This window comes from Amblyomma americanum, chromosome 7, assembly GCF_052857255.1.
Source record: "Amblyomma americanum isolate KBUSLIRL-KWMA chromosome 7, ASM5285725v1, whole genome shotgun sequence".
NCBI lineage: Eukaryota > Metazoa > Arthropoda > Arachnida > Ixodida > Ixodidae > Amblyomma > Amblyomma americanum.
This window is the reverse complement of record NC_135503.1, coordinates 43083807-43104160: the sequence shown is the minus strand read 5'-3', so window position 1 is coordinate 43104160 and position 20354 is coordinate 43083807. Positions and strand designations below refer to the sequence as shown.

At 44.7% G+C, this 20354-nt stretch overlaps 1 protein-coding gene across 1 annotated transcript in view; it reads left to right on the top strand.

Moving 5' to 3' along the window:
* LOC144098977 (uncharacterized) overlaps positions 1 to 16536 on the top strand; it is a 41879-nt gene extending 25343 nt beyond the window's left edge. The window contains 5 exon segments of the mRNA XM_077631965.1: positions 194 to 321; positions 2146 to 2231; positions 2234 to 3060; positions 7474 to 7639; positions 11582 to 16536. Of these exon segments, the coding sequence (XP_077488091.1) occupies positions 194 to 321; positions 2146 to 2231; positions 2234 to 3060; positions 7474 to 7639; positions 11582 to 11841 (1467 nt within the window). The 3' untranslated portion in view covers positions 11842 to 16536.
* The last annotated feature ends 3818 nt before the right edge of the window (positions 16537 to 20354 follow it).

Sequence of the window (20354 nt, the reverse complement as noted above, 5' to 3'; positions counted from 1 at the left end):
AGACATTGTAACAAATCTGTGCTTGACTTCATGCTTTCTCGCTGTTTTTTTTTTGTGTGTGTGTGTATCTCGCTATGGATACATTTGTTCCTCATGCATACTCTCAAAACACACCACACTGGGGCTCCAATGATGTTTTGTTTTCCCTGCAAACAGCTGTGCTGACTTTCACATGTGCACTTGTTCTGTGCAGATGTGCACCTTTGGCCTGAGGCAAATGGGAAATGGTCTCTTTCTGCTGGACCGACGGTGGGACGCAACGCGGGCCGCCCTCGCCTCAGCCCTGGGCAGCACAGACAGCGCACAACCACCCCCCCTGAAGTACGAGCTGCTTGATGCTGCTACTGTTTTGAGCGTGAAATACTTGGCGCCAGCAGCAGTACATTATATGTTTTGGAGAGTTTGGTTGCATGCATCCTGTGCACAGCTTCATACTGCTCGAAACAAGACAAACGTCTATGTGAAGCATGCGGAGACAGGGTCATGGCAAACTGCATTTTGTATACAGTCGAATCTCAATGGTGCGAACATGGTTGGTGCGATTTTCAGGATGATAAATTCATTAAATTCCTCGGCCAAAGCGCACTGTGTAAAGTGAGTAGAATTTTGGATGTTCCAAGCACTCTCTCACACCACTATGGATGATACAAATGCGCGAGCCAAGACCGCACCGTTGAGCACTAAGCGTTGCCCTTATATTGCCGACATTATGATCGCTAGTTGTGCAGTATGCACCATGAGCACTGAGCGGCGGTGACTGGCCCGCACATCACTGATGTCGCGAGCAAGCACGACAGTGCAGCCACCCATTGCATATGTCACGATGAGTAGTAAACTGTGGCTGCGCGACCATAACCAGATTCCATCAGTCATAAACAGATCTGTGTGAATACATTTTCCATGCTTCTATATGGATTTTGTGCATTCTGAATTATACAAAATTTCAGATATGATTTTTTTTTGCGACCCCGTGAGATTTGTGTCGCCGAGATCCTACTGTACATCAAGGGTCCTGAATCTCCTCAGTGCCAGGGAACCTTAATGGAGTTTAAAAAGTGGCATGGAACCCTGCATTCCATAGGGTTCCATACACAGCCGCTCACAGCGGTGGAGAACCAATCGGTTGGTTGCAACAGCGATGCGCGCTCGCATCTATATTAATTTTTGGTTGGAAAATTATCTCCACAGTATTGCTGGCGACTATTTTAATCTGAAAAATCGAACTTGTGGACTCTACAGTGTTCGAAATATCGGTCATGAAAATGTACATGTTCCAATGAGGTGCGTCACAGTCTCAGCAAGGTCCGAAATATCTCTTAAGTCTGAATTTGAATTATTGGAGTCTGAAAATCGGTCTGTTACTGTAGTCCCATAATTAAATGGGCAAAAGGAATGAGGGGTGGGTTAAGGCATACATAGATTTACGTGTTCAAGGATCCTAAAACACTCCAAGGAACTCAAGGCTTCTTTTTGACTTTTTGAGAACCCCCAATATGCATTTACAAAATATCTGATGAAAAACAAGCATTCCACTGTGACACTGTGTTTTATAGCAAACATGATCCTTTCCACCCTATGTTGCTCTTGGTAGGAAGTGCAGTTGTAGATTTGGCATATGTGTGTGTGTGTGTGTGTGCGTGTGCGTGCGTGTGCGTGCGTGCGCGCGTGTGTGTGTGTGCGTGTGTGTGTGTGTGTGTTTTTTAAGGAAATGTTTCAACAAACTTTAAGTTTCAGAAACCTTTAACATACAGACATTTTAAGCTAGTGTTCAGCACGATAGCCTTAACTGCTAATGTGCCGTAACATTTGAACACTAACAAACACTTCAGAGATTGAGGTGAACCAAATGGTTTTCCTGGCAAAACTCAATGTAGGAGTGCCATGGTGCTTGCCCCCCTCTCTTGATAGGTGTTTTTTCTTTTTAGTGAGGTAAAATTTTGATGGAAAAAAAGTAGCTTTGAGGGGTGTTCACATAATCTAACAAGTGCATCAGCTCAGCATCAGCATGTCCAAGGGGGATGACGATGTACTATGTGCAAGTAGCTGATGTTCTTTAGCCTTTCCCTTTTGTCAAATGGGAAGGAAATGGCTAACCTACACCCATGTCACAGCTGCCATGCACATTGCCTTGCTTGCTTTTCGTAGGAGGCTGTGTGTCGTCGGTTCCCGGCTTCCCAACGCTGCCTCGTCCAGCTACGTCAACTCTAATGACGACCAGCAGCGGTCCAGTGATCATACAGCTTCAGTGGCTCCTTGGTGGTTGAAGCGTCTGCCACAGTGGCCACATCACAGCCTTCTGCATCACATTCGTCCACTGCTGCCATGCGAAACAGTTTGCATCCTGCCAGCACAGGCGCAGTCGCAGCCAGCAGCAGTCAGGCGTCGCCTGCTTCCCTAGTTGCCCATCCTGCTTCAAAAGCGGTGCACATGTCAAAGCAGACAGCTGCCGCTGCCTCTAGGAATACTACAAGCAATGGCGGTGGTGGTGGTGTTGGTGGCAGTGCTGCTGGTGGTGGTGGTGGTAATGTGCTTCTATCCAGTGCCCGTAAAAAGAGGCCCAACTCTTCCGTTGTGACTGCCGTGGTGACGTCCTCTGCAGCTTCCTCTCTGGCATCATCATTGTCGTCTTCCGCTGTTGTGTCGAATGCAGCGACGGCAACGTCCGTGGCTTCTGCAGTGCCCCTGTCGGGCACACCGGTGACGTTTCCATTTCGGACCCACTTGGGGGCACTGTCGAGACTTCAGGTGTCGGGTCAGGGTGTTACAGCTGCCAAGGATGGTGGAACGGCTATGTTGGTGACCACGGCGGACATGCTCAATGGTCAGGTGAACAGTGGTGGCTTGCTTCACTCGGTGACCATCAGCAAGCCTGCAGTGGGCACCACGCTGTTGCAGTGTCGACCCCTAGACGAAAGGACCCCGAAGCAGCCAGCAGGGCCTACACTGTTAAGGACACGTAAACAGGCACCTCCTACCACTGGACGCAGCGCTGCATCTGCAGTGCCAGTGATGAAGAATCACCACCAGCCAACAGCTCTCTCCCAAGGCCTGGCCCTGCCTGTAAGTGCTGCCACATTTCGAAACTTGAACGCATTGAAGTATATTGCACTATCTGTTAAATAAGTGAAATTTCTAATAAATTTGTGTTGTTATATGAGGCCTATATTTCCGATCACAGTGCTTTCTTGCGCAACTAAAATCCGGTGTTTTGATTAAGCTGGCAGTTCTTGCACTTGAAATTTTTAATTCCTCTTAAAAAAGACGCAGAAGGGAATTAAAAGTCAGGCTAGACTGAGATAGTGTTGTTCCGACATAGCTGATGTCTCGCTTCTACTGAGAGCAGAGCTTGACTAGACTATGCGTTATGTAAAGGGGAATAAATATAGTGGCACCCCACGTGAATTCTGGTAACTGTGCCCAGTCATGTGCATTCTTTGCCAGCCAGGATTGGTTTAACATTTCCTCATACATTTTAGCTTGATGAGTGTGTACCATCAGAATAGGGCAGTAGTAGTGCCACAAGTACTGTGGAACAAAGAGGATGCAGTGCATAGCTTGCTTTGCGTTCACTCCACTTGGCCTGTGTAAAACTAAAGTGCACCAACCTCAGAGGTGCAAGCCAAACACAAGCTTTCAATGAGCTTTTGCGCTCCGCAGGGCTGGTTGTTGATCAAGAAGTTTCGTTTTTGCTTGGCCCGGCAAACTGGCCACTTTCAAAACTGGGCTGCTCATGTTCTGAAATTGAAAAGTGGTCTTGTTGTTTTCTACCCTGCAGAACTGCACGTACGTGCCACTCTGTTGGTGGGCGCAGTGTGAAGCACTCACTGCACTGCAGCTCCACATCGGTACCTTCTTTGTAGTATGACAGCAGAACCACAATTCCATGCTGTGCCAAACTCGAGGCTTCTCTTTGCATTTGATTGACTGCAGGAAACTGTCACACACACAGGAACACCAACGATGTGAGCTTTTGCACACTCTTGGGCTCTAATTGCCGAAGTGCAACCTAGCTTTTCTGACAAGAAATTAATAGTCTGAAGCAGCGACGGGGTCCACTGTGAAAAGTGCATCACAGTCATCAGCAGTACTAGGACTTTTTGTTCCAATCATCAGTGCCAGGGCTTTTTTGCTTTCGTTTTTCACCGTGGTGCCACTGGTACCCATTACTCAGTGTTGTGTTTGGTTATGGGCTCAGTGTAGCACTGATCACTGGAACTGGTTGTCGGGATCATGTAAATGATGAGTGGGTAGGTTTAAAGCCCCTCAGCAGTTGCTAACGCTTTAAGGACCGCCAACCTTTGAAGGGCGCGCTGCATTTTTTCTGCATCCATGTATGGCGTTTCCAGTTCAGATTTCCGCTTTCCCCTCGGCACAGCTTACTTCATCGTTCGAGTAGACCTTGTGCCATCGTGCTGCTGCGCTGTTTCTCGGCCTCTGGCAGTACTTGTTTCATGCTTGATATGCAATAGATGTAAACTGCAGTTATGCAACACTGCTGCAGACACTCTCTCCCTGAGAATTCTGAATGGCCACACTTTCGTTCAGGACCAGAAGCAGGAAAGGTATGTTAGGAGGAAGCGTGTCATTGCGTGGAAGGTTTGTGCTACTTAACCTGGTAGACTGTAAATGCTGTGGAGGGTCTTTAGGTAAGTTAAGGCAGTGGCAGGGTTGGTCGAGTGTTCTTCATTTTAAATCGATGAATTCACCCTGTAAAAGCAAAAACAATGTCTTGATTGCGTCAGACAGAAATGGTGACTCTTGGCTGTACAAGGAAACCAGTGTCAAAGAAACCTGGTTGTGATTGTGACGAGTGCGGTTATGACAATAAAGACGCGACATAGGAGTGCTAATTTTCTGTATACTTTTTATAAATTTGAATCCACATTTTGGCATAATTCAGTCTCGTTCCTCACGTTATTTCTTCCCCCCTGTTTTTTGCTGGCAAAAACTATTTCTTCAAAATCGTGGTTGCACCACGTTCAGGCTAAATACAGTATGCTTAATGAGGCATTCTGTACTTGTTTACCAAGTAGTTGTTTTCCCCACCTGGTAGCAAATGTGCACTTGTGAAATAGTCTTGCAACAAAAAAAAAGGCAGCATTCACCTTCAGTTAGGACTCCTGTTTTCTTCTCAGTTAATTGCCACTCTTGAGGACTTCTGTTGTGTCATGGCAGCTTTCGTTACGTCATCCAAGTGCCACCACTGTCCAGTCAACTTGAGCTGTAAGAAATGAGGTCATGTTTGTGAGCCCACATGCTAAATCAAAAATTACTAAACATCAGCCTGGTGATACATGGTTTGCCAATCATTGGGAGCACTGTATTGAGGCTTGTCCTGTACCTTCTAGGATGCTAGCAGTCCCAAAAAGAAAAGGAAAGTTTCAGGGAAGGAGGGACATGAAGTGTTTGGGTTCTCTGTCCAGAGGGACACTGAGCTTTTTGTGCGTAGTAAAAACCAATTGTTTTGTTTGGCTCACTGCAGCAAGGTTGTTCATCAGCACAACACATTTCTGTAAAATTTGAATTTAAAATTTTTTTCCTTCCAAAGCTTAATTCAGACACTTGTGACTTGAATGATGAAAAGGACTCTGACCAGCTGGAAGTGAATGGCAGTGCGTGCTGTTCTCGGAGATCTGTAACTGAAAACAGCACCGATGTCACCATAGTTTCCGTGTGAAAGAAACTGGTGGTGGAAATATGGGTACTTAAATTTTTTTTTTTACTTCTCCAGCAGGGGTGGGACAGCTGCACCAAAAGCGTTAAATTGACCAAAATTGCGCCAATGCTGCATCAAAGGCCAGGAGAGTCCAATTTATTTTACATTATGCTACTGCTGGCTTTCTGATTCTTGCAGGGGTGTGTGTGATAATATTCGAAATTTTTAATAGTTTGCCAATAGTGAATAGAATATTCAAAAATCCCGGAATTTCTTGATTTCAGCTCACAGCGAGCCATTGGTGTTTCCAAACGGCACTTACTAATCGCAGCATCTCGCACTTAATTGCCACATCAGTTAACTTGCTCATTCCTCACAGAATCAACTGCCAGAACGCCACAGAAACACATGCGCAATATTGCTACTCGTATGTCTTGCATATGAGACAGTGTGTTGACGACCATCAATTATACCTGCTGCTCCGCACTCACAGGTTTGGATTGGATCATTAGCCGTACCGCCACCACGCGCGGCGTGCCATCACGTTGGGCCACAACACAGTTTACAAGTGTTGATGAGGAGGAGGAGGAAAAACTTTATTTATATTTCATATTAAAATATGTTATTAGCGGTCGCGGGCTGTCTTCTTCATCTTTCGATGAGTTATTGCAGCCCATCTTAACAGGGTTGGGGCCCCTGGTCCAGGGCTCCACTGAGGTATGCCGCCAGGTAGGCTCTCCGCACCAATCCGCGCTGGACGGCCGGGTCCTCGCTGGAGAGCATCCCCTCCCACTGTTCCGCACTCGGGTTTTTGTTTATTGCAATACAGCAGCAAATGTCCGTGGTGTGGAGAAAAACCCACGTTAATGCACCTAACGCAAAGAAGGCAAACAAGCACTAATGCTGCTATCACTTCCAATCAGTACCATTAGAGATGGGAGATTTGTGGAACAGACAGAGCTGCAGCACTTGATTGCTTCTGCAGTGGTTCAGGAAAACCAATCCTAGCTTACCCAATTTCAAGAAAGCGAATGACAGGAGCAAAAAATCTGAGCCAGTCCCTCCTTTATCCCTTCCCTTATGGCACAGTTCAGGTGTCTGGGGATATGAGAGACAGATACTGCGCCATTTCCTTTCCCCGAAAACCAATTTTCAGTCCATGCAAGCAACTTTGTGATCACGATCCACGTCGTGTATCTCTCAGCGTACTTTCGTTTTCCTGGCTTCATTTTGCAACAGCATTTGGGCCTCTCCTGCGACTTGCCATGCTGCAAAACTGATATGCAAGGGCTAAGCAGTGCACGCCCCGTCAGTGCGTTAGAGGCAACATTTATACTCTTATCACTATATGGACCACTCTTTTTTTCCTGTGTGTCTTGTTGTGTTTCGCCTTGTTTGGTCTTGTTGTGTTTTGTCCCACCCTTGCTCCGTTTTCAGTGAAGGTAGCCGTTTTTGTCGTTGGAACGCAGTAATCAGTGACTTAGACACTTAAATTTGTCCACAGTGTTTCATCGATATCACTGTCATTTTGCCTTCATTGATAACTCACTTCTGAAAAGTTGTGCCGTTTAGTTGGGCCTGGTCAGCTTCCCGAGTCTCTTTCTCTCTCGGATTGCATTTGCACACATGCACGCACTCATATGTCACAGTGGGATTTTTGCTGTATCATTTATTTTATTGTATTTTTTTTTGCTGTATCATACATTTTTTGAAACCCTGTTGTGAAGCAAGTGTGCATTTGCAACCCTTTTTCCCCAGTGCCGTGTCGGTTTACTTCGCCGCTTACGTGCAAATGCTGTGTGTGCCTTTTCTTGCAGGAACTGTTGGCCGCACCACAAGTGCCTGTGCCTTCGGCAAGCCAGCTGCCCAATGGCATGCCACACACGGTGCTTAGCCAGAGCAAACTGTTTCCCGTGTCCAATCACTCGGTCCAAGGAGTGCTGGATGGCACAACTTATCATCAAGCCCAGTTGGTCGCAAAAGGTGAGGTTGCAGCCACTGTTCCTGTGGGCCTTAAGGGGGCCCGTGGCAACTGTGGTAGAATATACAGTAGAGTCTAGCCAGTTTTTCTCAAGCCTATATGTTCAGATTTCTTTTCTGTCTGTATTGTACAGCATGAATGTCTCCTTGAAAATGTGACTTAAAACCGTGACAATGTTGTATACTTAAATTGAACACGCATTTGTCGTTGCGTACAGTATGTTGCATGAAGTGTGAGGCCCGCAGTAGGAAGCTGTGTTGTTGACAGCTTTTGGCACAGTTGCCTTTCACATGCTGAGGTTTGTTTTAAAAACTATGTACCTTATTTACTCACGTAATTTGCGCACCCCCAACTTTTTACCCGGATTTTTAAAAAGAGACCACCGATAAGTGGAGTGCCATGGGCCCAGCCGTTATCACCGCAGCGCAGCAGCGATATTTCCTTGAAGAAGGAAACCTACAATGCGCAGCATGACAATTTGTGATGTTAAAGAGTGCAAGGACAGCATTTCTTATCCACTTAGCAAGTGCTTATGATGACACTTGGAGGGGCACAGGCACCTTCTCAACAGCACCTTCTCCATCCTTTTCTGTGCATACCACAAGCAGAAGCTAGCCGTCTGTGTGCTCACACTGAGCAGTGCCTGTCTTCCCGCCAGTGCCCCTCCGGTTACAAAATACCGATGTGCACAGATGACAGTTTTTTCTCGTCAGCGTGACCTGTGTTCGTCTTGTGTTCCTGTGTTTGGACACAGCCAGCCTACTAATCCCATCGACAGCCCGAAATGTCGCCTAAAAGCATCGTCAGGCATGTCAAAAGGATCCTCACGTATGTTCGGCTGCCGATAACAATCACTCAACAGCGCCTACATCATGGAGGCAAACTGAGAAAACACCTTGTTTGCGTTGTGAGGTGAACACTAGCTTCTTGGTTCCGCAGACGGCCAGCTCACCAGATCATTTTCACTTGATATTGGTATTGTGTTCTGATGAGCTCTGGTGATCTGGCAATGTGGGGAAGCGAGCCAGTTCCAATGCAAACTGTCTTTTAGGTTCGGGCGCATGTGCTCTAATCTGGCCTAGGATGCTATTATGGCTGCTCCAAAGCAGTCCACAATAACTTCAAGCTCATCCAACATGCTCCAAAAATTGTTTCAAATTACGATTTGGCAACTCACCTATGCGGCTGAAAGGCTTATAGAAAAAAAGAACTTCCTATATCAGCAAGCTGCAGTGAAGGAAATGATAGGTGTAACAAGAGACAGAAAGGGAGCAGCTTGAATTAAAGAACTTGTATGTTGATTATCCTAGCTGAAGCCTAGGAGGAATAGATATTGGTGGGACATGTTATTTCGAGAAGAGCAGAGTGGGAAGGCAGTTCAAATAGAAGGAAAATGTAGCAGGGGACTACAGAGGTTCAGGTTGGGGAGGAGAAATGTGTTTTCTATAAATGTAAGGATGTAAGATTGTAGCCGTGGAGGTGTTGTAGGCATGAGGGTTGTGTAGGTAGGTGGCCTTCAAATTTTATCACAATATAGGCAAATTAAGCTTCCATTGAGCCAACAACAGTTGACTTTTATCACAGTGGAGAGGTCTTGCCACGCTCGCTCTGCATGTGCGGTATTTTTGCAGCCGTCATGATGCTTGTATTTCTTAAAAGCTCACATCTGTTATTAGGCATGCGGCTACATTGAAAAGAGTTCTGCATTTAGGTGCGATGTATTCAGTAACAGGTGTCGTGCTTATTGGCATTTTGCTTACCATTGTTGCTAGTTTCGAAACGTTTCTGATTAAGAAATAAGAGCAGTATTACAGGTGCATTACCTTTCTGCATCAAAATGAAAGGATAACACCTCGCATACAAATCCTTCAGCTGAAATATAAAATTTCACTAGGTTGTTTTTATATAGTTACAAGTATACTGCTGTTGGTCATTCGAATTATCACTGCTTTTCCTTGCACAGTTGCCATTCGTCACCCACTAACAACTGCAATTACTGGCATTGTCTACAGCAGCAGCTACATGCTGGAACTTGCGATGGTATTTGTCTATTGGTCTCCGCTTGGTCAACAACTGCGTGAAACTAGTCTGAATGTGAACATTGCTGACCTTGCTGGTATAAATATATAGATGATCATAAATTTTGATTGATCCAGTGTGTATTAACTTGCAAACCTACATCAGAGAAACTGCAGCAAAGCTGTGACGTGCCTTTTCATGGCATTCACTTGTAGCGCTCACAAATTGTGGGTTTAAACAGGTGTTGCAAAATATGAAGTGGCTGTTCATAAAGAAAAACAGCAGGAATAGTGTTATTTACTTACCACGTGCATGTCATGGTCGGATGATCAAAATGCTGAGCTGGGTTTAGGATAAGTCCCCTCAAAATGCAGCCAACTGCCGCTCATTGCTTTGGCTACCAGCATCAGCTTTGCCTACAGCTTGAACTCCCTATGTAAAGGGAGGTACAAAAAACTACTGCTGTTGCTTTTTTAACTTGTAAGGTATACTTATTCATTTGTCTGAACGTATGAGTGGCTTGAACTACTACTGTTTCTGATGCAAAAGAAATCACCAAGTGTCCCAGAAGTTGTCTGCGCACGGCGAGAAGTTTGGTGTCTCTGGGTTGGGAATTCATGTCGGCCTATTGCAGTGGCGTGATTGCTGCGCCAATTGCGCCATACTGCGCCAAAAGGCAAAGCCTGCTACATGCTGCTACATTATAACAAATTACGAGTAATCTGTGCCAAGCTTGCGTCAAAACCATATTTCCTTGTGAACAGAATTCCCGGGCGCCGCACGTTAACTTGCTTCTGCGTTAGGCAGCACTAGTGGAAAACAATTTTCCAAGAATCCTTCAATCAGTCCTTAGTATATATATGCGGGTGGGCATAATGCTTGCCGGGCACATTGTGACACTACATAATGAAGTGGCAGAGCCATAACGCTAAAACTGAAACGTTAGAGTATGACTGGAGTGTGCGCGGCACACACTTCACGCTGCTGTCGCATTGTCTGGTTGTTGCGAGAATATGGGATTCTAGCTGTGCGATAAAATTTTAAAGATACTGATTAAGCATGGCGCAATCCGCATACCACTACCGTGAACCGCATCCACAGTGAGCTGTCTGCGCTTTGTGCAGATGGCCCTGAGGAGCACACACCTGTCACTGCGCAGGTGTAGGTAGTTGAATCCCCGTGGAAGCGGATCACGGTAGCAGATCGCGCTGTGCTAAGACTGTAATAACTCTATTCTTCTTGTCTTCTACTCATTGATTTTAGTTTTGAAACATAGCTACCAGGAACGGCAAAAGACGGCGTGTGGGTGCACGTCATTTTTTGCGGTATATGTCGCACCAACAAAAACATCTAAAAGATACGTGGCTTATACACAAGAAAATACTATATATATATGTATCTGTGCCAAACACTCACTTTTTTATGCCAAAAGGTAGATTTGGCTGCCCCAAAGTGACTTCAGCCAATCACATCACTACTCGTTTTTCGCATGCATTCGTTTTAAGCCATTTTGACTGGTGAAGATGTTGACAAGGGCTATTTCTTACTCTCTGCCCTTACAGTACACATAGGCAAATGACTCTGACAGTTTTTAGCAGCATTTGCAGGCAGATTAGTTAAATGAGATGTTTGTTGTGCAAGATATCCACACCTAACTCTTTTAATTTCTTTGCGTCTTGGGTGCTCCAGCGGTCCCTGTATATTTCATAAACACTGCCATAACAGTGCACATTTGAATAACGAATGTGCCTGTGCTGAATGACAGCTGCAGAAATAGAGCTATATATGCAGCAATCAGTGTAGATAGACAACCGAGCACAAATCATCACTGCTTCTGCTGAGTTCGGTTGTTCCACCTTGGCATGTCACTGCGTCTACTTTCGTCAAAGTAGGGTGGTGACCTAAGCTCTTCTTTGCTGTTGCAGGTGCACGGAATGGTTCGAGGTCACATCCTGGTCGTGCCGTGTTGCCTGACACGTCCAGTGTTGTTGCCAGTTCACCAGCCACGTCACTGCCAGCCTCTGTGGCCAAGCAGCAGCTGTACCAGCAGGTACTAGCAGGCCAGGTACAAGCGCAGCTGGTTCCAGCCCCCCTCAAGCTTCCCCTGCTCCTCCCAAACGATGAGCGGCGCCACAGGCCACAGCAGCCCCAGCTCAAGGTGCCTGGTGGATCACTGCCAACTTGAGGGTGCAGTCAGCTCTCGAATGTGTGCCTGTGTAAATACTAAGTGGCCGTGACTGTGACGTGCTCATGGGCGCAGGATTGTGTGCAATTGGAGGCGGCTGGTGGACAGCTAGCAGTGCCCTCTGTGTCTTCTTCTGCGGCTCTTTCAAAGTGCCGAAAACTGGGGATGCAGCACGTTGTACGGCTCTTCAAATGTGAGGAAGCAGCATACATTGTTTTGACATCTCATGTGGGGGGGGTCTCATACGTTGTGCAACGTATCGTATGGGGGGTGTCATGAACGGGCGGCGTCTTGGTCACTCCACACGGCACCACACAAGGCAGGAATTGCCCTTATCAGCTCTGGTAGCATGTTCTGGCTCTTCCAAGCGGCATTTTCAAGATTGCTGGAACAGGAAAAAAAAAAAGTTGCACAGTGGAAAATACTGTGCAGAGACTCTTTGACATCTGGTGTGCAGTGGCCACGGTACATTGCAGTGTTCGCATCGTTGCTTGCCTTTCTGCCATGACCAAATTGTGAGAATGTCAAATACTGCAGTCATTTAGAGTCAGTTCTGGTTGTTCGGTGCAGTTTTCAAAAAGTGCTTAAGACCTGACGTCAAAAGTTTATAACCTAACCTCGGCAGTAAGGTATTTCAGCTTTTCTTTTTAATTTGCTGCGAGCAGCATGGGAAAAAATTAGCGCAAGTTCCAGAGCTGCATAGAACAGAGCCTTTTCTTCAGTGCAGTGTTTTTCTTTCTTTTGCTGGATTCAGTTTGATTTCAACGTTTAATTTAACCAGCTGGGACAAAATTGTGCAGCAAATGGCAGAAGTCGCAGCCACCGTCTAAGTGTGCTCCAAGTTGCTGCTTTTCTGTAGTGTCTGTTTTCATGAATTACAGGCCACGATTGGCTTAACTGGGGTCTTCTTGTTTTGTTTATTTTGCACAGAGCAGTGTGTTGGCAAAAGGGGCTTGATTTTTTGCTTCATATTGAATGTGTGTGAAGAGCTTCACTTTTTGTTTTTATTGCTCCTTGGCACTTCTGCAACTTGTATTGATCAAATTGGGACACTTTTTTTTTTCGTCTTCTTCTGCGCGCACTCGAATACAAAAGTCAGATTTAAATTTCTAACATCTCTCAATGTGAGAGCCTTGCACTCATGCCCTGAATGTCCTTGATTGTCACTTAATAGACAGTGTCACACTTCCATAAAAATATGGTTTTTCATTACATTTCCTAGTGTGGATAGGCAGCATTCACTCATTTCTGTGGTACCTGACTTGGAACAAGTAAGTATTGATAATGAAGCTAGCATGAAGGCTACTGAGCATTTTGTGCTTAAGGCTGTACTTTTTAATCAGATTTTTATAGTGTGGTGACTGCCTGCTCTACAAGTCACTGGGAATGTATCGTTAATTGAAGCGATATGTCGTTGAAGCAGCTTAAATTGACACTTCTACTGAAATGCTAGTTTGCATGTAGATAGCATTTTCTTCGTTCAAGTGCACTTCTAAAGAGGAAATGTGAAGAATTTTTGGGGGAGGTAAATGTTTGTGATTGGCCCCTTCTTTTGTTTTTGTGGCATGCAGATGAGTGCCAATGCTTGTTTCTTATTAGGGGCTAGATAGTGATAGTGTTTTCTTTATTTATGCGATTCACCCTGAATTGGTTGTCGCCTTTATTTAATGCAGTGTTCAAAAAGCAGTGCTGTACATTCATCATTTCCATAACTGTTTGACAAACAAAAAGTCCCAGGACATGGAGATTTCCTTACGTCACTTAAGGCATTTTACCATGCTGGTTACACATAATACTGGTTCACGTATACAGCTAATGATCAAAGCCTGTTGGCTGCTGCCCGTGGCCACAGGCAGTGAGCTGTACGCTGTCTTCAACCACGTTTTGTATACATTAGTAGCAAGGGTGGAAACCCATCATAACTGCACCGCGAGACCACTTGTTGAGTGTAAATATGTATATAGAGACTTAGCTCAATGGCCCAAGACGTATAATTGGCTAGTCGGTTTTCGTGCAGGAAATCAGCAGCACCGTAAAAAAGTGCTGCCAACAGCCGTTTGCTCATTTTGTTAACCTTTACTTTGTGTTGTCTGTGCTCGCGACATCAGATTTCTTCACTGCTATGGGCGTGCACTGGTTGCAGAATACCCACATTATGGGGTCTTCTACACTTTGTTTCAGTTCATGACATGGTAGGTTTTGCAGCATGACAAAGAATCATTGAATCATTGGCTTCAGACACATTGTGTGTTTCTTCTACCTCTTGTAAAGATTACCATAGGGTTTTTCAAAGTGTACAGATGTTATACATAGACTTGCATATTATAAATTCTGCCTTAAGGACTAATGTGCAGTGTGCTTGCATGTCCAAAAGAGGGCAGGTCACTACAGCTTTTCCCTAGAATTCTGAAAGAACCATTGCCGCCAGAACCGCATGTGCACGTTGAGGTCTTTGAATTTTTTCCCCCCCCCCCCCAGAGGTTGTTAGTGAGGGTTTGTTGTTGTTGTTTCGAAGACTGTGTCATTAATGAAAAGCTCACATCCAAGATTTTGTTACCTTGCTCACATGGGAGGTGTAAATGATGTGCCTAAAAGAAAATCTTTGTTGCATTCTGCATAAATGTTATTTGAAGCTTTAGGATGCTTTCATTACTTTCGAAATCTTATTGGAAGGTGGAAAATGGAAAGAAAAGGCTGCAGCTTGGAATGATCGATTTGTGTTATTTATTGGCCTCATTGCTGTAATTATTTCAACGTGGCCGTTTGCTGTGGCCGTGTGATACGTAGCTCTCAGTTCATAAATTAGCAGCACCGTTTACGCAGTGCTTTGGTACAGGCACAGAATGTGAGAGCAGTAACTTGATGTGAGCAGTTTGGTTTTGCTTTTGTGCACATCGTTCATGTTGTGTGTGCCTGTGCTGTTTTCTCCATTATTTTTTTTTTTTCTTGAAGGCTGTGTGCAGCAGGAACTAAAGTCGTTGTGCGTGTGCTTAATTAAAGGAAGCTTCACTAATAAGCTGGTGTACTCTTGGTAGAAGCTACCATTTATGCGGTCCCAGTGCAGTCAAGGCTGCCTTTCTTCAGGAGTCTGTGCTGAGGGAAGACTGAAATGACTCCGGCAGTCGAAGAAACGTCTTCATTGATAAGTTAACTAAGGTCATTGAAGCAGCAAGAATTGGCTGTAGGATAGTTATATAAGGTCTTTGAAGCAGCGATAATTGGCTGCAGGATTGATCACCATCAGCAAATTAAATTCTGAAAATATTTTCTGCAAAAAGGAGAGGGGGAGGGGGCTTACATAAGTGCTGCATTGTGAGTTGCATAAAAGGATACCGCCAGTTTGGTACCAGCTGAAGCGCATCACACATTATGCATGTCTTGTCCTTAAACTTGGGCAAGAATGTCTTGTTTGAGATGTTAACATTCCAGTTTCCCAGGATGCAAGGGGAGAACAAGCGCCATTGTTATAGTATGCCAAATGTGTTAACTGCGTTGGGAACCACAAGGCCAGGTAGAGAACAGCGAAAAGAACTTTTATGCTGAGCTAGTAGTTCATTATTTGTGAAGCACCACGTAGAAGACTGCATTGAACACACACATGCAAGTCTTGTCCATATGTGTTCCTCGTCCTTGCCTGTATGACATTTTGCAAGTTAGGACAGCTCTTTCTCTTTGTTTGTTCTTCATGAACAAGCTTTTGCAACACCAAATTGAGAGCTTTTTGTAGAACTTGAGGATGGAGTTGGGGTGGTGAGGAAACTGGGTTCTCCTTTCTCGGCGCATGTGTTGATCTATGATGGGCAACCGACGGACACGCCCATGTGTGCATTTCTGTGGCCATGCTGTGATTGTGCTCGTGTGTCTGAAGAGGTTTTGTTCTTCGTTGTTTTTTACTGTGATAAACGTGCAGAACAAGGAAAAATAGTAGTGGAAGGCATGTCTGGGTGGAAGGGAATGGCAAGAACCTTGCTGATATATTTCCAATTGACGCATAATTTTGTACCACAGAAGACGACGGCTGTGCTTTTGATACGAAGCTTGTGAAATGCACTGTATTTATTAGGGCTGCTCGACGTTTTTATGCAAGTTTTTTAAAGGGTTGTGGCTGTGTTCGTCTCTCTGCACCGCCTTTTCACCCTTGATAAAAACAGGTGAATTGCCTTTTTTTTCTCCCACGCCATCTATAATGATGCAGCGTTTTCTAGTCATTCTATTAAGAACGGTAGACTCTGGAAGTTTGTGTCTGTAGTTGTGCAGAGTGTTTCCTCTCCCTAAAAGATTGTTTTTTGCTGCAAGTAGTTTCCACTTCCAGAGGAGGCAATGTCATAGTATGCCAGAGCAAGCTCATGAGTGAATGCGTGTGTATGTGTGTTGTACATGTGTAAAAAAGCTGGTCCTGTTGCATTTAGAGCAAAAAACATTTTGCAGCTGTCTGCCACCTCCCCTGCCCTCACAATTGTTTTGAAGAAAAAAAAAATCCATCAGTTATTAGTCCAGTGTACTTTGTCATTTATTTCAAGCAACGAACATCGATCAACTGTTTCATATTGTTTAAAAGAGGTTCTGGGTATTTCATTTGCTGTTCCTGCCATCAGCATTGTTTAAAGTTCGTGTGTAACATAGAATACTTTGGTAACAATGAAACACAAGGCCTTTTGTATATGCTGTACATATGAATAAAAAGCTATTTATCTATATATGCCTTACAAAAGACGTCTCCTGGCAGTGAAGCTTGTTCCTGAATTCATAGTGTGTTGGACACCACAATACCTTGCAACAACTTTTCTGGCAGTGGATCGGAAGCTACATAGCTGAAACATGCCCTTTCTTCCTACGCAGTGGAATATGGTCCCCACTTGGAAGTTTCTAGTTTCCATTTAAAACATGGTATATTGTCGATATTCATTTTCAGGGCGCAATTCTAACACAACTGCCAACTTTCAACATTAAAAAGTGAAGGAAAAAGTTTCCTTGATTACAACAAATTCGCTAGGTACGTCTTGTTACAAGAAATTTCATAGCAGAGGCATAGCCAAGGGGGGTGGCTTATGGCGCTTCAGCCCCCCCCCCCCCCCCCCCCCCCCCTGGGGATATTTCCATACTGTCATGTACCGGCACCGGAATACAATGTCTTTTTCACGCTCTAAGACATTTCGGCACGAACATAGTGAACTCTGGCTGGATTTCTTGGCAGTGCCCATGCACTTATGTCGCATAACACAACTAGCCCTATCCGAGCACTGAGTTCGAGGGCATTTCGATGAGAAGCAGGCTCGTCGCGGCATCTCGCAGGGCCCGCGGAATCTACGGAGTGCATGGTTTTTAGTTCCAAAACTTTGTGCATATAAATTTCTCATGAACTCTGTCCTTTATATAGCGAAGCAGCAAAAATCAATGCAAGTAAAAAGCTCTGTTCCTTCAGGTCCATAAATGATAAGGGAAACTTAGGACTGTTCATTACCTTTTAAAACCACAGAAATTTTTGCCATTTATTGTAACAGTTTTCATCATGATCAAAGTTATCATGCGAATACGAAAATTACGAGGACATCAATAACCAGTTTTGACCGGCCCTGATCATCGAAAGCCCAAAGCCCGGCCCACGCGGCGTTTCCCAACAAACATACTTGGATATTGGGTAGTTCAACTTGCCTCATCATCTGTGGCTTTCATTTGTCCTTTCCTTTTTAGCTACTTGCTTTTACTTCTTTTTTGAACCAAAGCAATACCCTTCTTTAATTTTTGGTGCAGAATAATTGTCGCTATGCAGGCAGCTAAAATGTACATTTTCGTATTGATTTCTGCATTCTTCCTCCATTATTCTACCCATATGGTGCTGTCATGATTGCAGTATGGCCCAAATACGTATCACGATTTCTACGATCATATATTTTTCTTGCCTGGATCGTCTTGTCTTTCTGTGCGTAAAGTTTACTAACTGTGATTGCACATGTTTATTTGCCTTGTTCAACGCATTATATATAGCAACTTTTGCTTAGATATGTAGATTTATTAGACACTTATACATATATTTAAATATCATGTTGCGAGGTTTTCTGTATACATGCAGCGAACCACGTTTCCAGTGAGACTTTTTTGTCATTTATCAAGCTGTATCTTTGCACTTATGATATTCCATTGTTTCTTCACATTTCTAATGTATATTTTGCAGAACTGCGTCCTATATGTGCTCTCTGTTGCGACTGTAATTTCAGTGCAATTGCAATACTCGACCGGTGACGGCTGCGCCTGCGCAATACATGGAACGAAGGACAGCGTCATTGAGATTTTTTCCCTGGCCGTTGCATATGTACAAAATTGTAACTTGAATGACAAATATTCGTTAAAATATTTCTTAACTTGTTCATTTCATGGCCTTTACATTTTTCATATGAGCGGCATGCACTGTTTTGCTGGGTTCGAACTGGTATAGTTCTAAAGTTCATGCGATATTTTCTTTGCTTATTAAATAGACAAAAAACATGGAAGCTATTGACATCAGTTATTTCTGCCACAATTTTTGGGACATACAAATATATTCTTTTATGAAAAACTACTCATTTTACTTGTCTTGACAGTGCATGGCATTCAAGAATTTATTTGCAGCATCTAATACACAATAGCGTTCGCAGTGTCAATGCAGTTATTATTAATGTATTTGATACCTCCACAAATTGTACGAGGAGGAGGAGGCCGAGCTGCAACGTGAGCCCCCCCCCCAAGCAAATTTCTGGCTACACCACTGCTTTATAGATAGCACTAGCTACACCAGCAATGGAATGAAGTTACCGCTGAGGGAGCAAAGTTTTAAGCAGCTAGGTGCACGTCGTGCCGCTGAAATATTTAGTGCAGCGACGCAGCTACGGACGCTTCACTGCTGCAGTATAAGTAGCAGTCTCTTTTGGGAAGCATAGTGTCCGCCTTGGACATCATGTGCTTTGTCCATTTTATGCGTGTTTTCATCTATACATGTCATGGGAAATGACTACAGTTGCAACAAAGCTTTAACCACATGCCAAGAAGTAATGTTTGGTAATGAAACTTTCAAAAAACTATTTCAGCCAAGAAAGACCCGTCTAGCAGCTGGTTATCGTATTGTGAAGTTCATCTGTTAGCCAATCTAGGTAGCTTTTTTCAGCACTGAACACAGAAGTCTTGACAAAATCATGAAGGAATACATTTTCATCAGAGAGGCCTCTTGCTTTGGGCTCGCAGTACTGAAAGGTCTGGAATGTGCCAGTGCTCAACTTGCAAGCAATTAGTGCTGATTGGTCCATGTAAATGATGGTTCCAGAGTGAGCACCAGTGTCTTATTCCTCTGGAATGAGACCTCTTGCAGTTATGATAAATGTGGCCATTGAAAACTGATGGTGCTGTTATTAAAAAATGTGACCTGCATTAAAGCGGGATGAGAACAAAGCAACATGGTAATTAGCTTTACTGTGAACCTTCAATGTGCATTTGTAGCGAAGCAATGAGTGAGTGGACACTCAACCATTTCTTTAGAAAAAAAAAAAACCTTTAATAAGGATATGAACAGGTTTTACATGTGCACAACATTTACGGCGCGTTTATACTAGGTAGGACTAGCACACGCGCGGCATAGCGATGTCGCGTTGGCCAAAGCGCGACCCTCTACACTCCAGCGGCGGTTAACCACCAGTGCATTCTGCGGCTTTCGGTGCGCTTCGAAGGCACCCGGCGCGGAATGGAATGATGGGACTGTCTCTTTCATGCAGAGCGCGTCGGCTACACTGGCCCGACCAGAAAGGTTCCTCCTTTTGCCAGGGCTGCACTGCTTCACTGATCTATGACAGATGGCATGTCAGATGTTCTGCGCATGCGCATCTCCAGGTGCAGCCGTTGCGCCGCGTGGGAGTGGTTGTAGGTTGGACTATAGGTGCGCCTGGCACGGCACTGCCAACTTGACCAGACCGGCCACCACCCACGCTCCGCGAATCAATATAAACGCGCCTTTAAGGGACAGAAGAATTGACGCTATGATTACGGCATAAAGAAAAATTCAGCAACAGCTGAAAGCATTGCACTTATGCAACATTTGGGTGTTTCGCTGGTTTTCCCACTGCATTAGAGAGGGTAGCTACATGGCCGATTTATTCTGGAGTACTGATGCCGCTCCTTTACCATCTAAAGATGTAGCTAGCGACCAATACCCACGCCACGCCAGAATCAACCCGGCTGGCTTCTGCATTTGTTGCCACTTTCTCCACTTGTCTTGTCAACGCTCTACACCTCGCTTAGATAGGGCACACCCTCTTCACATCTAGCACTTGCTCAGTACCACATAGAGCAGAAAGTGATAGTAATCATGGCAATGTTGAATGGGAAGGATAGAGAGGAACAGCATGTGCTGGCGTGAGCCTACCTGTACGTGCATAGCATGCCATCGTAAGTGTGTGCCTTCTTTTGCAGCTGCACGTGATGCGGACATTGCCGCAACTAATATTTTGTGGTTAGAACGATTTAGAAACTTTTGTACTTTGCCCCCTTCC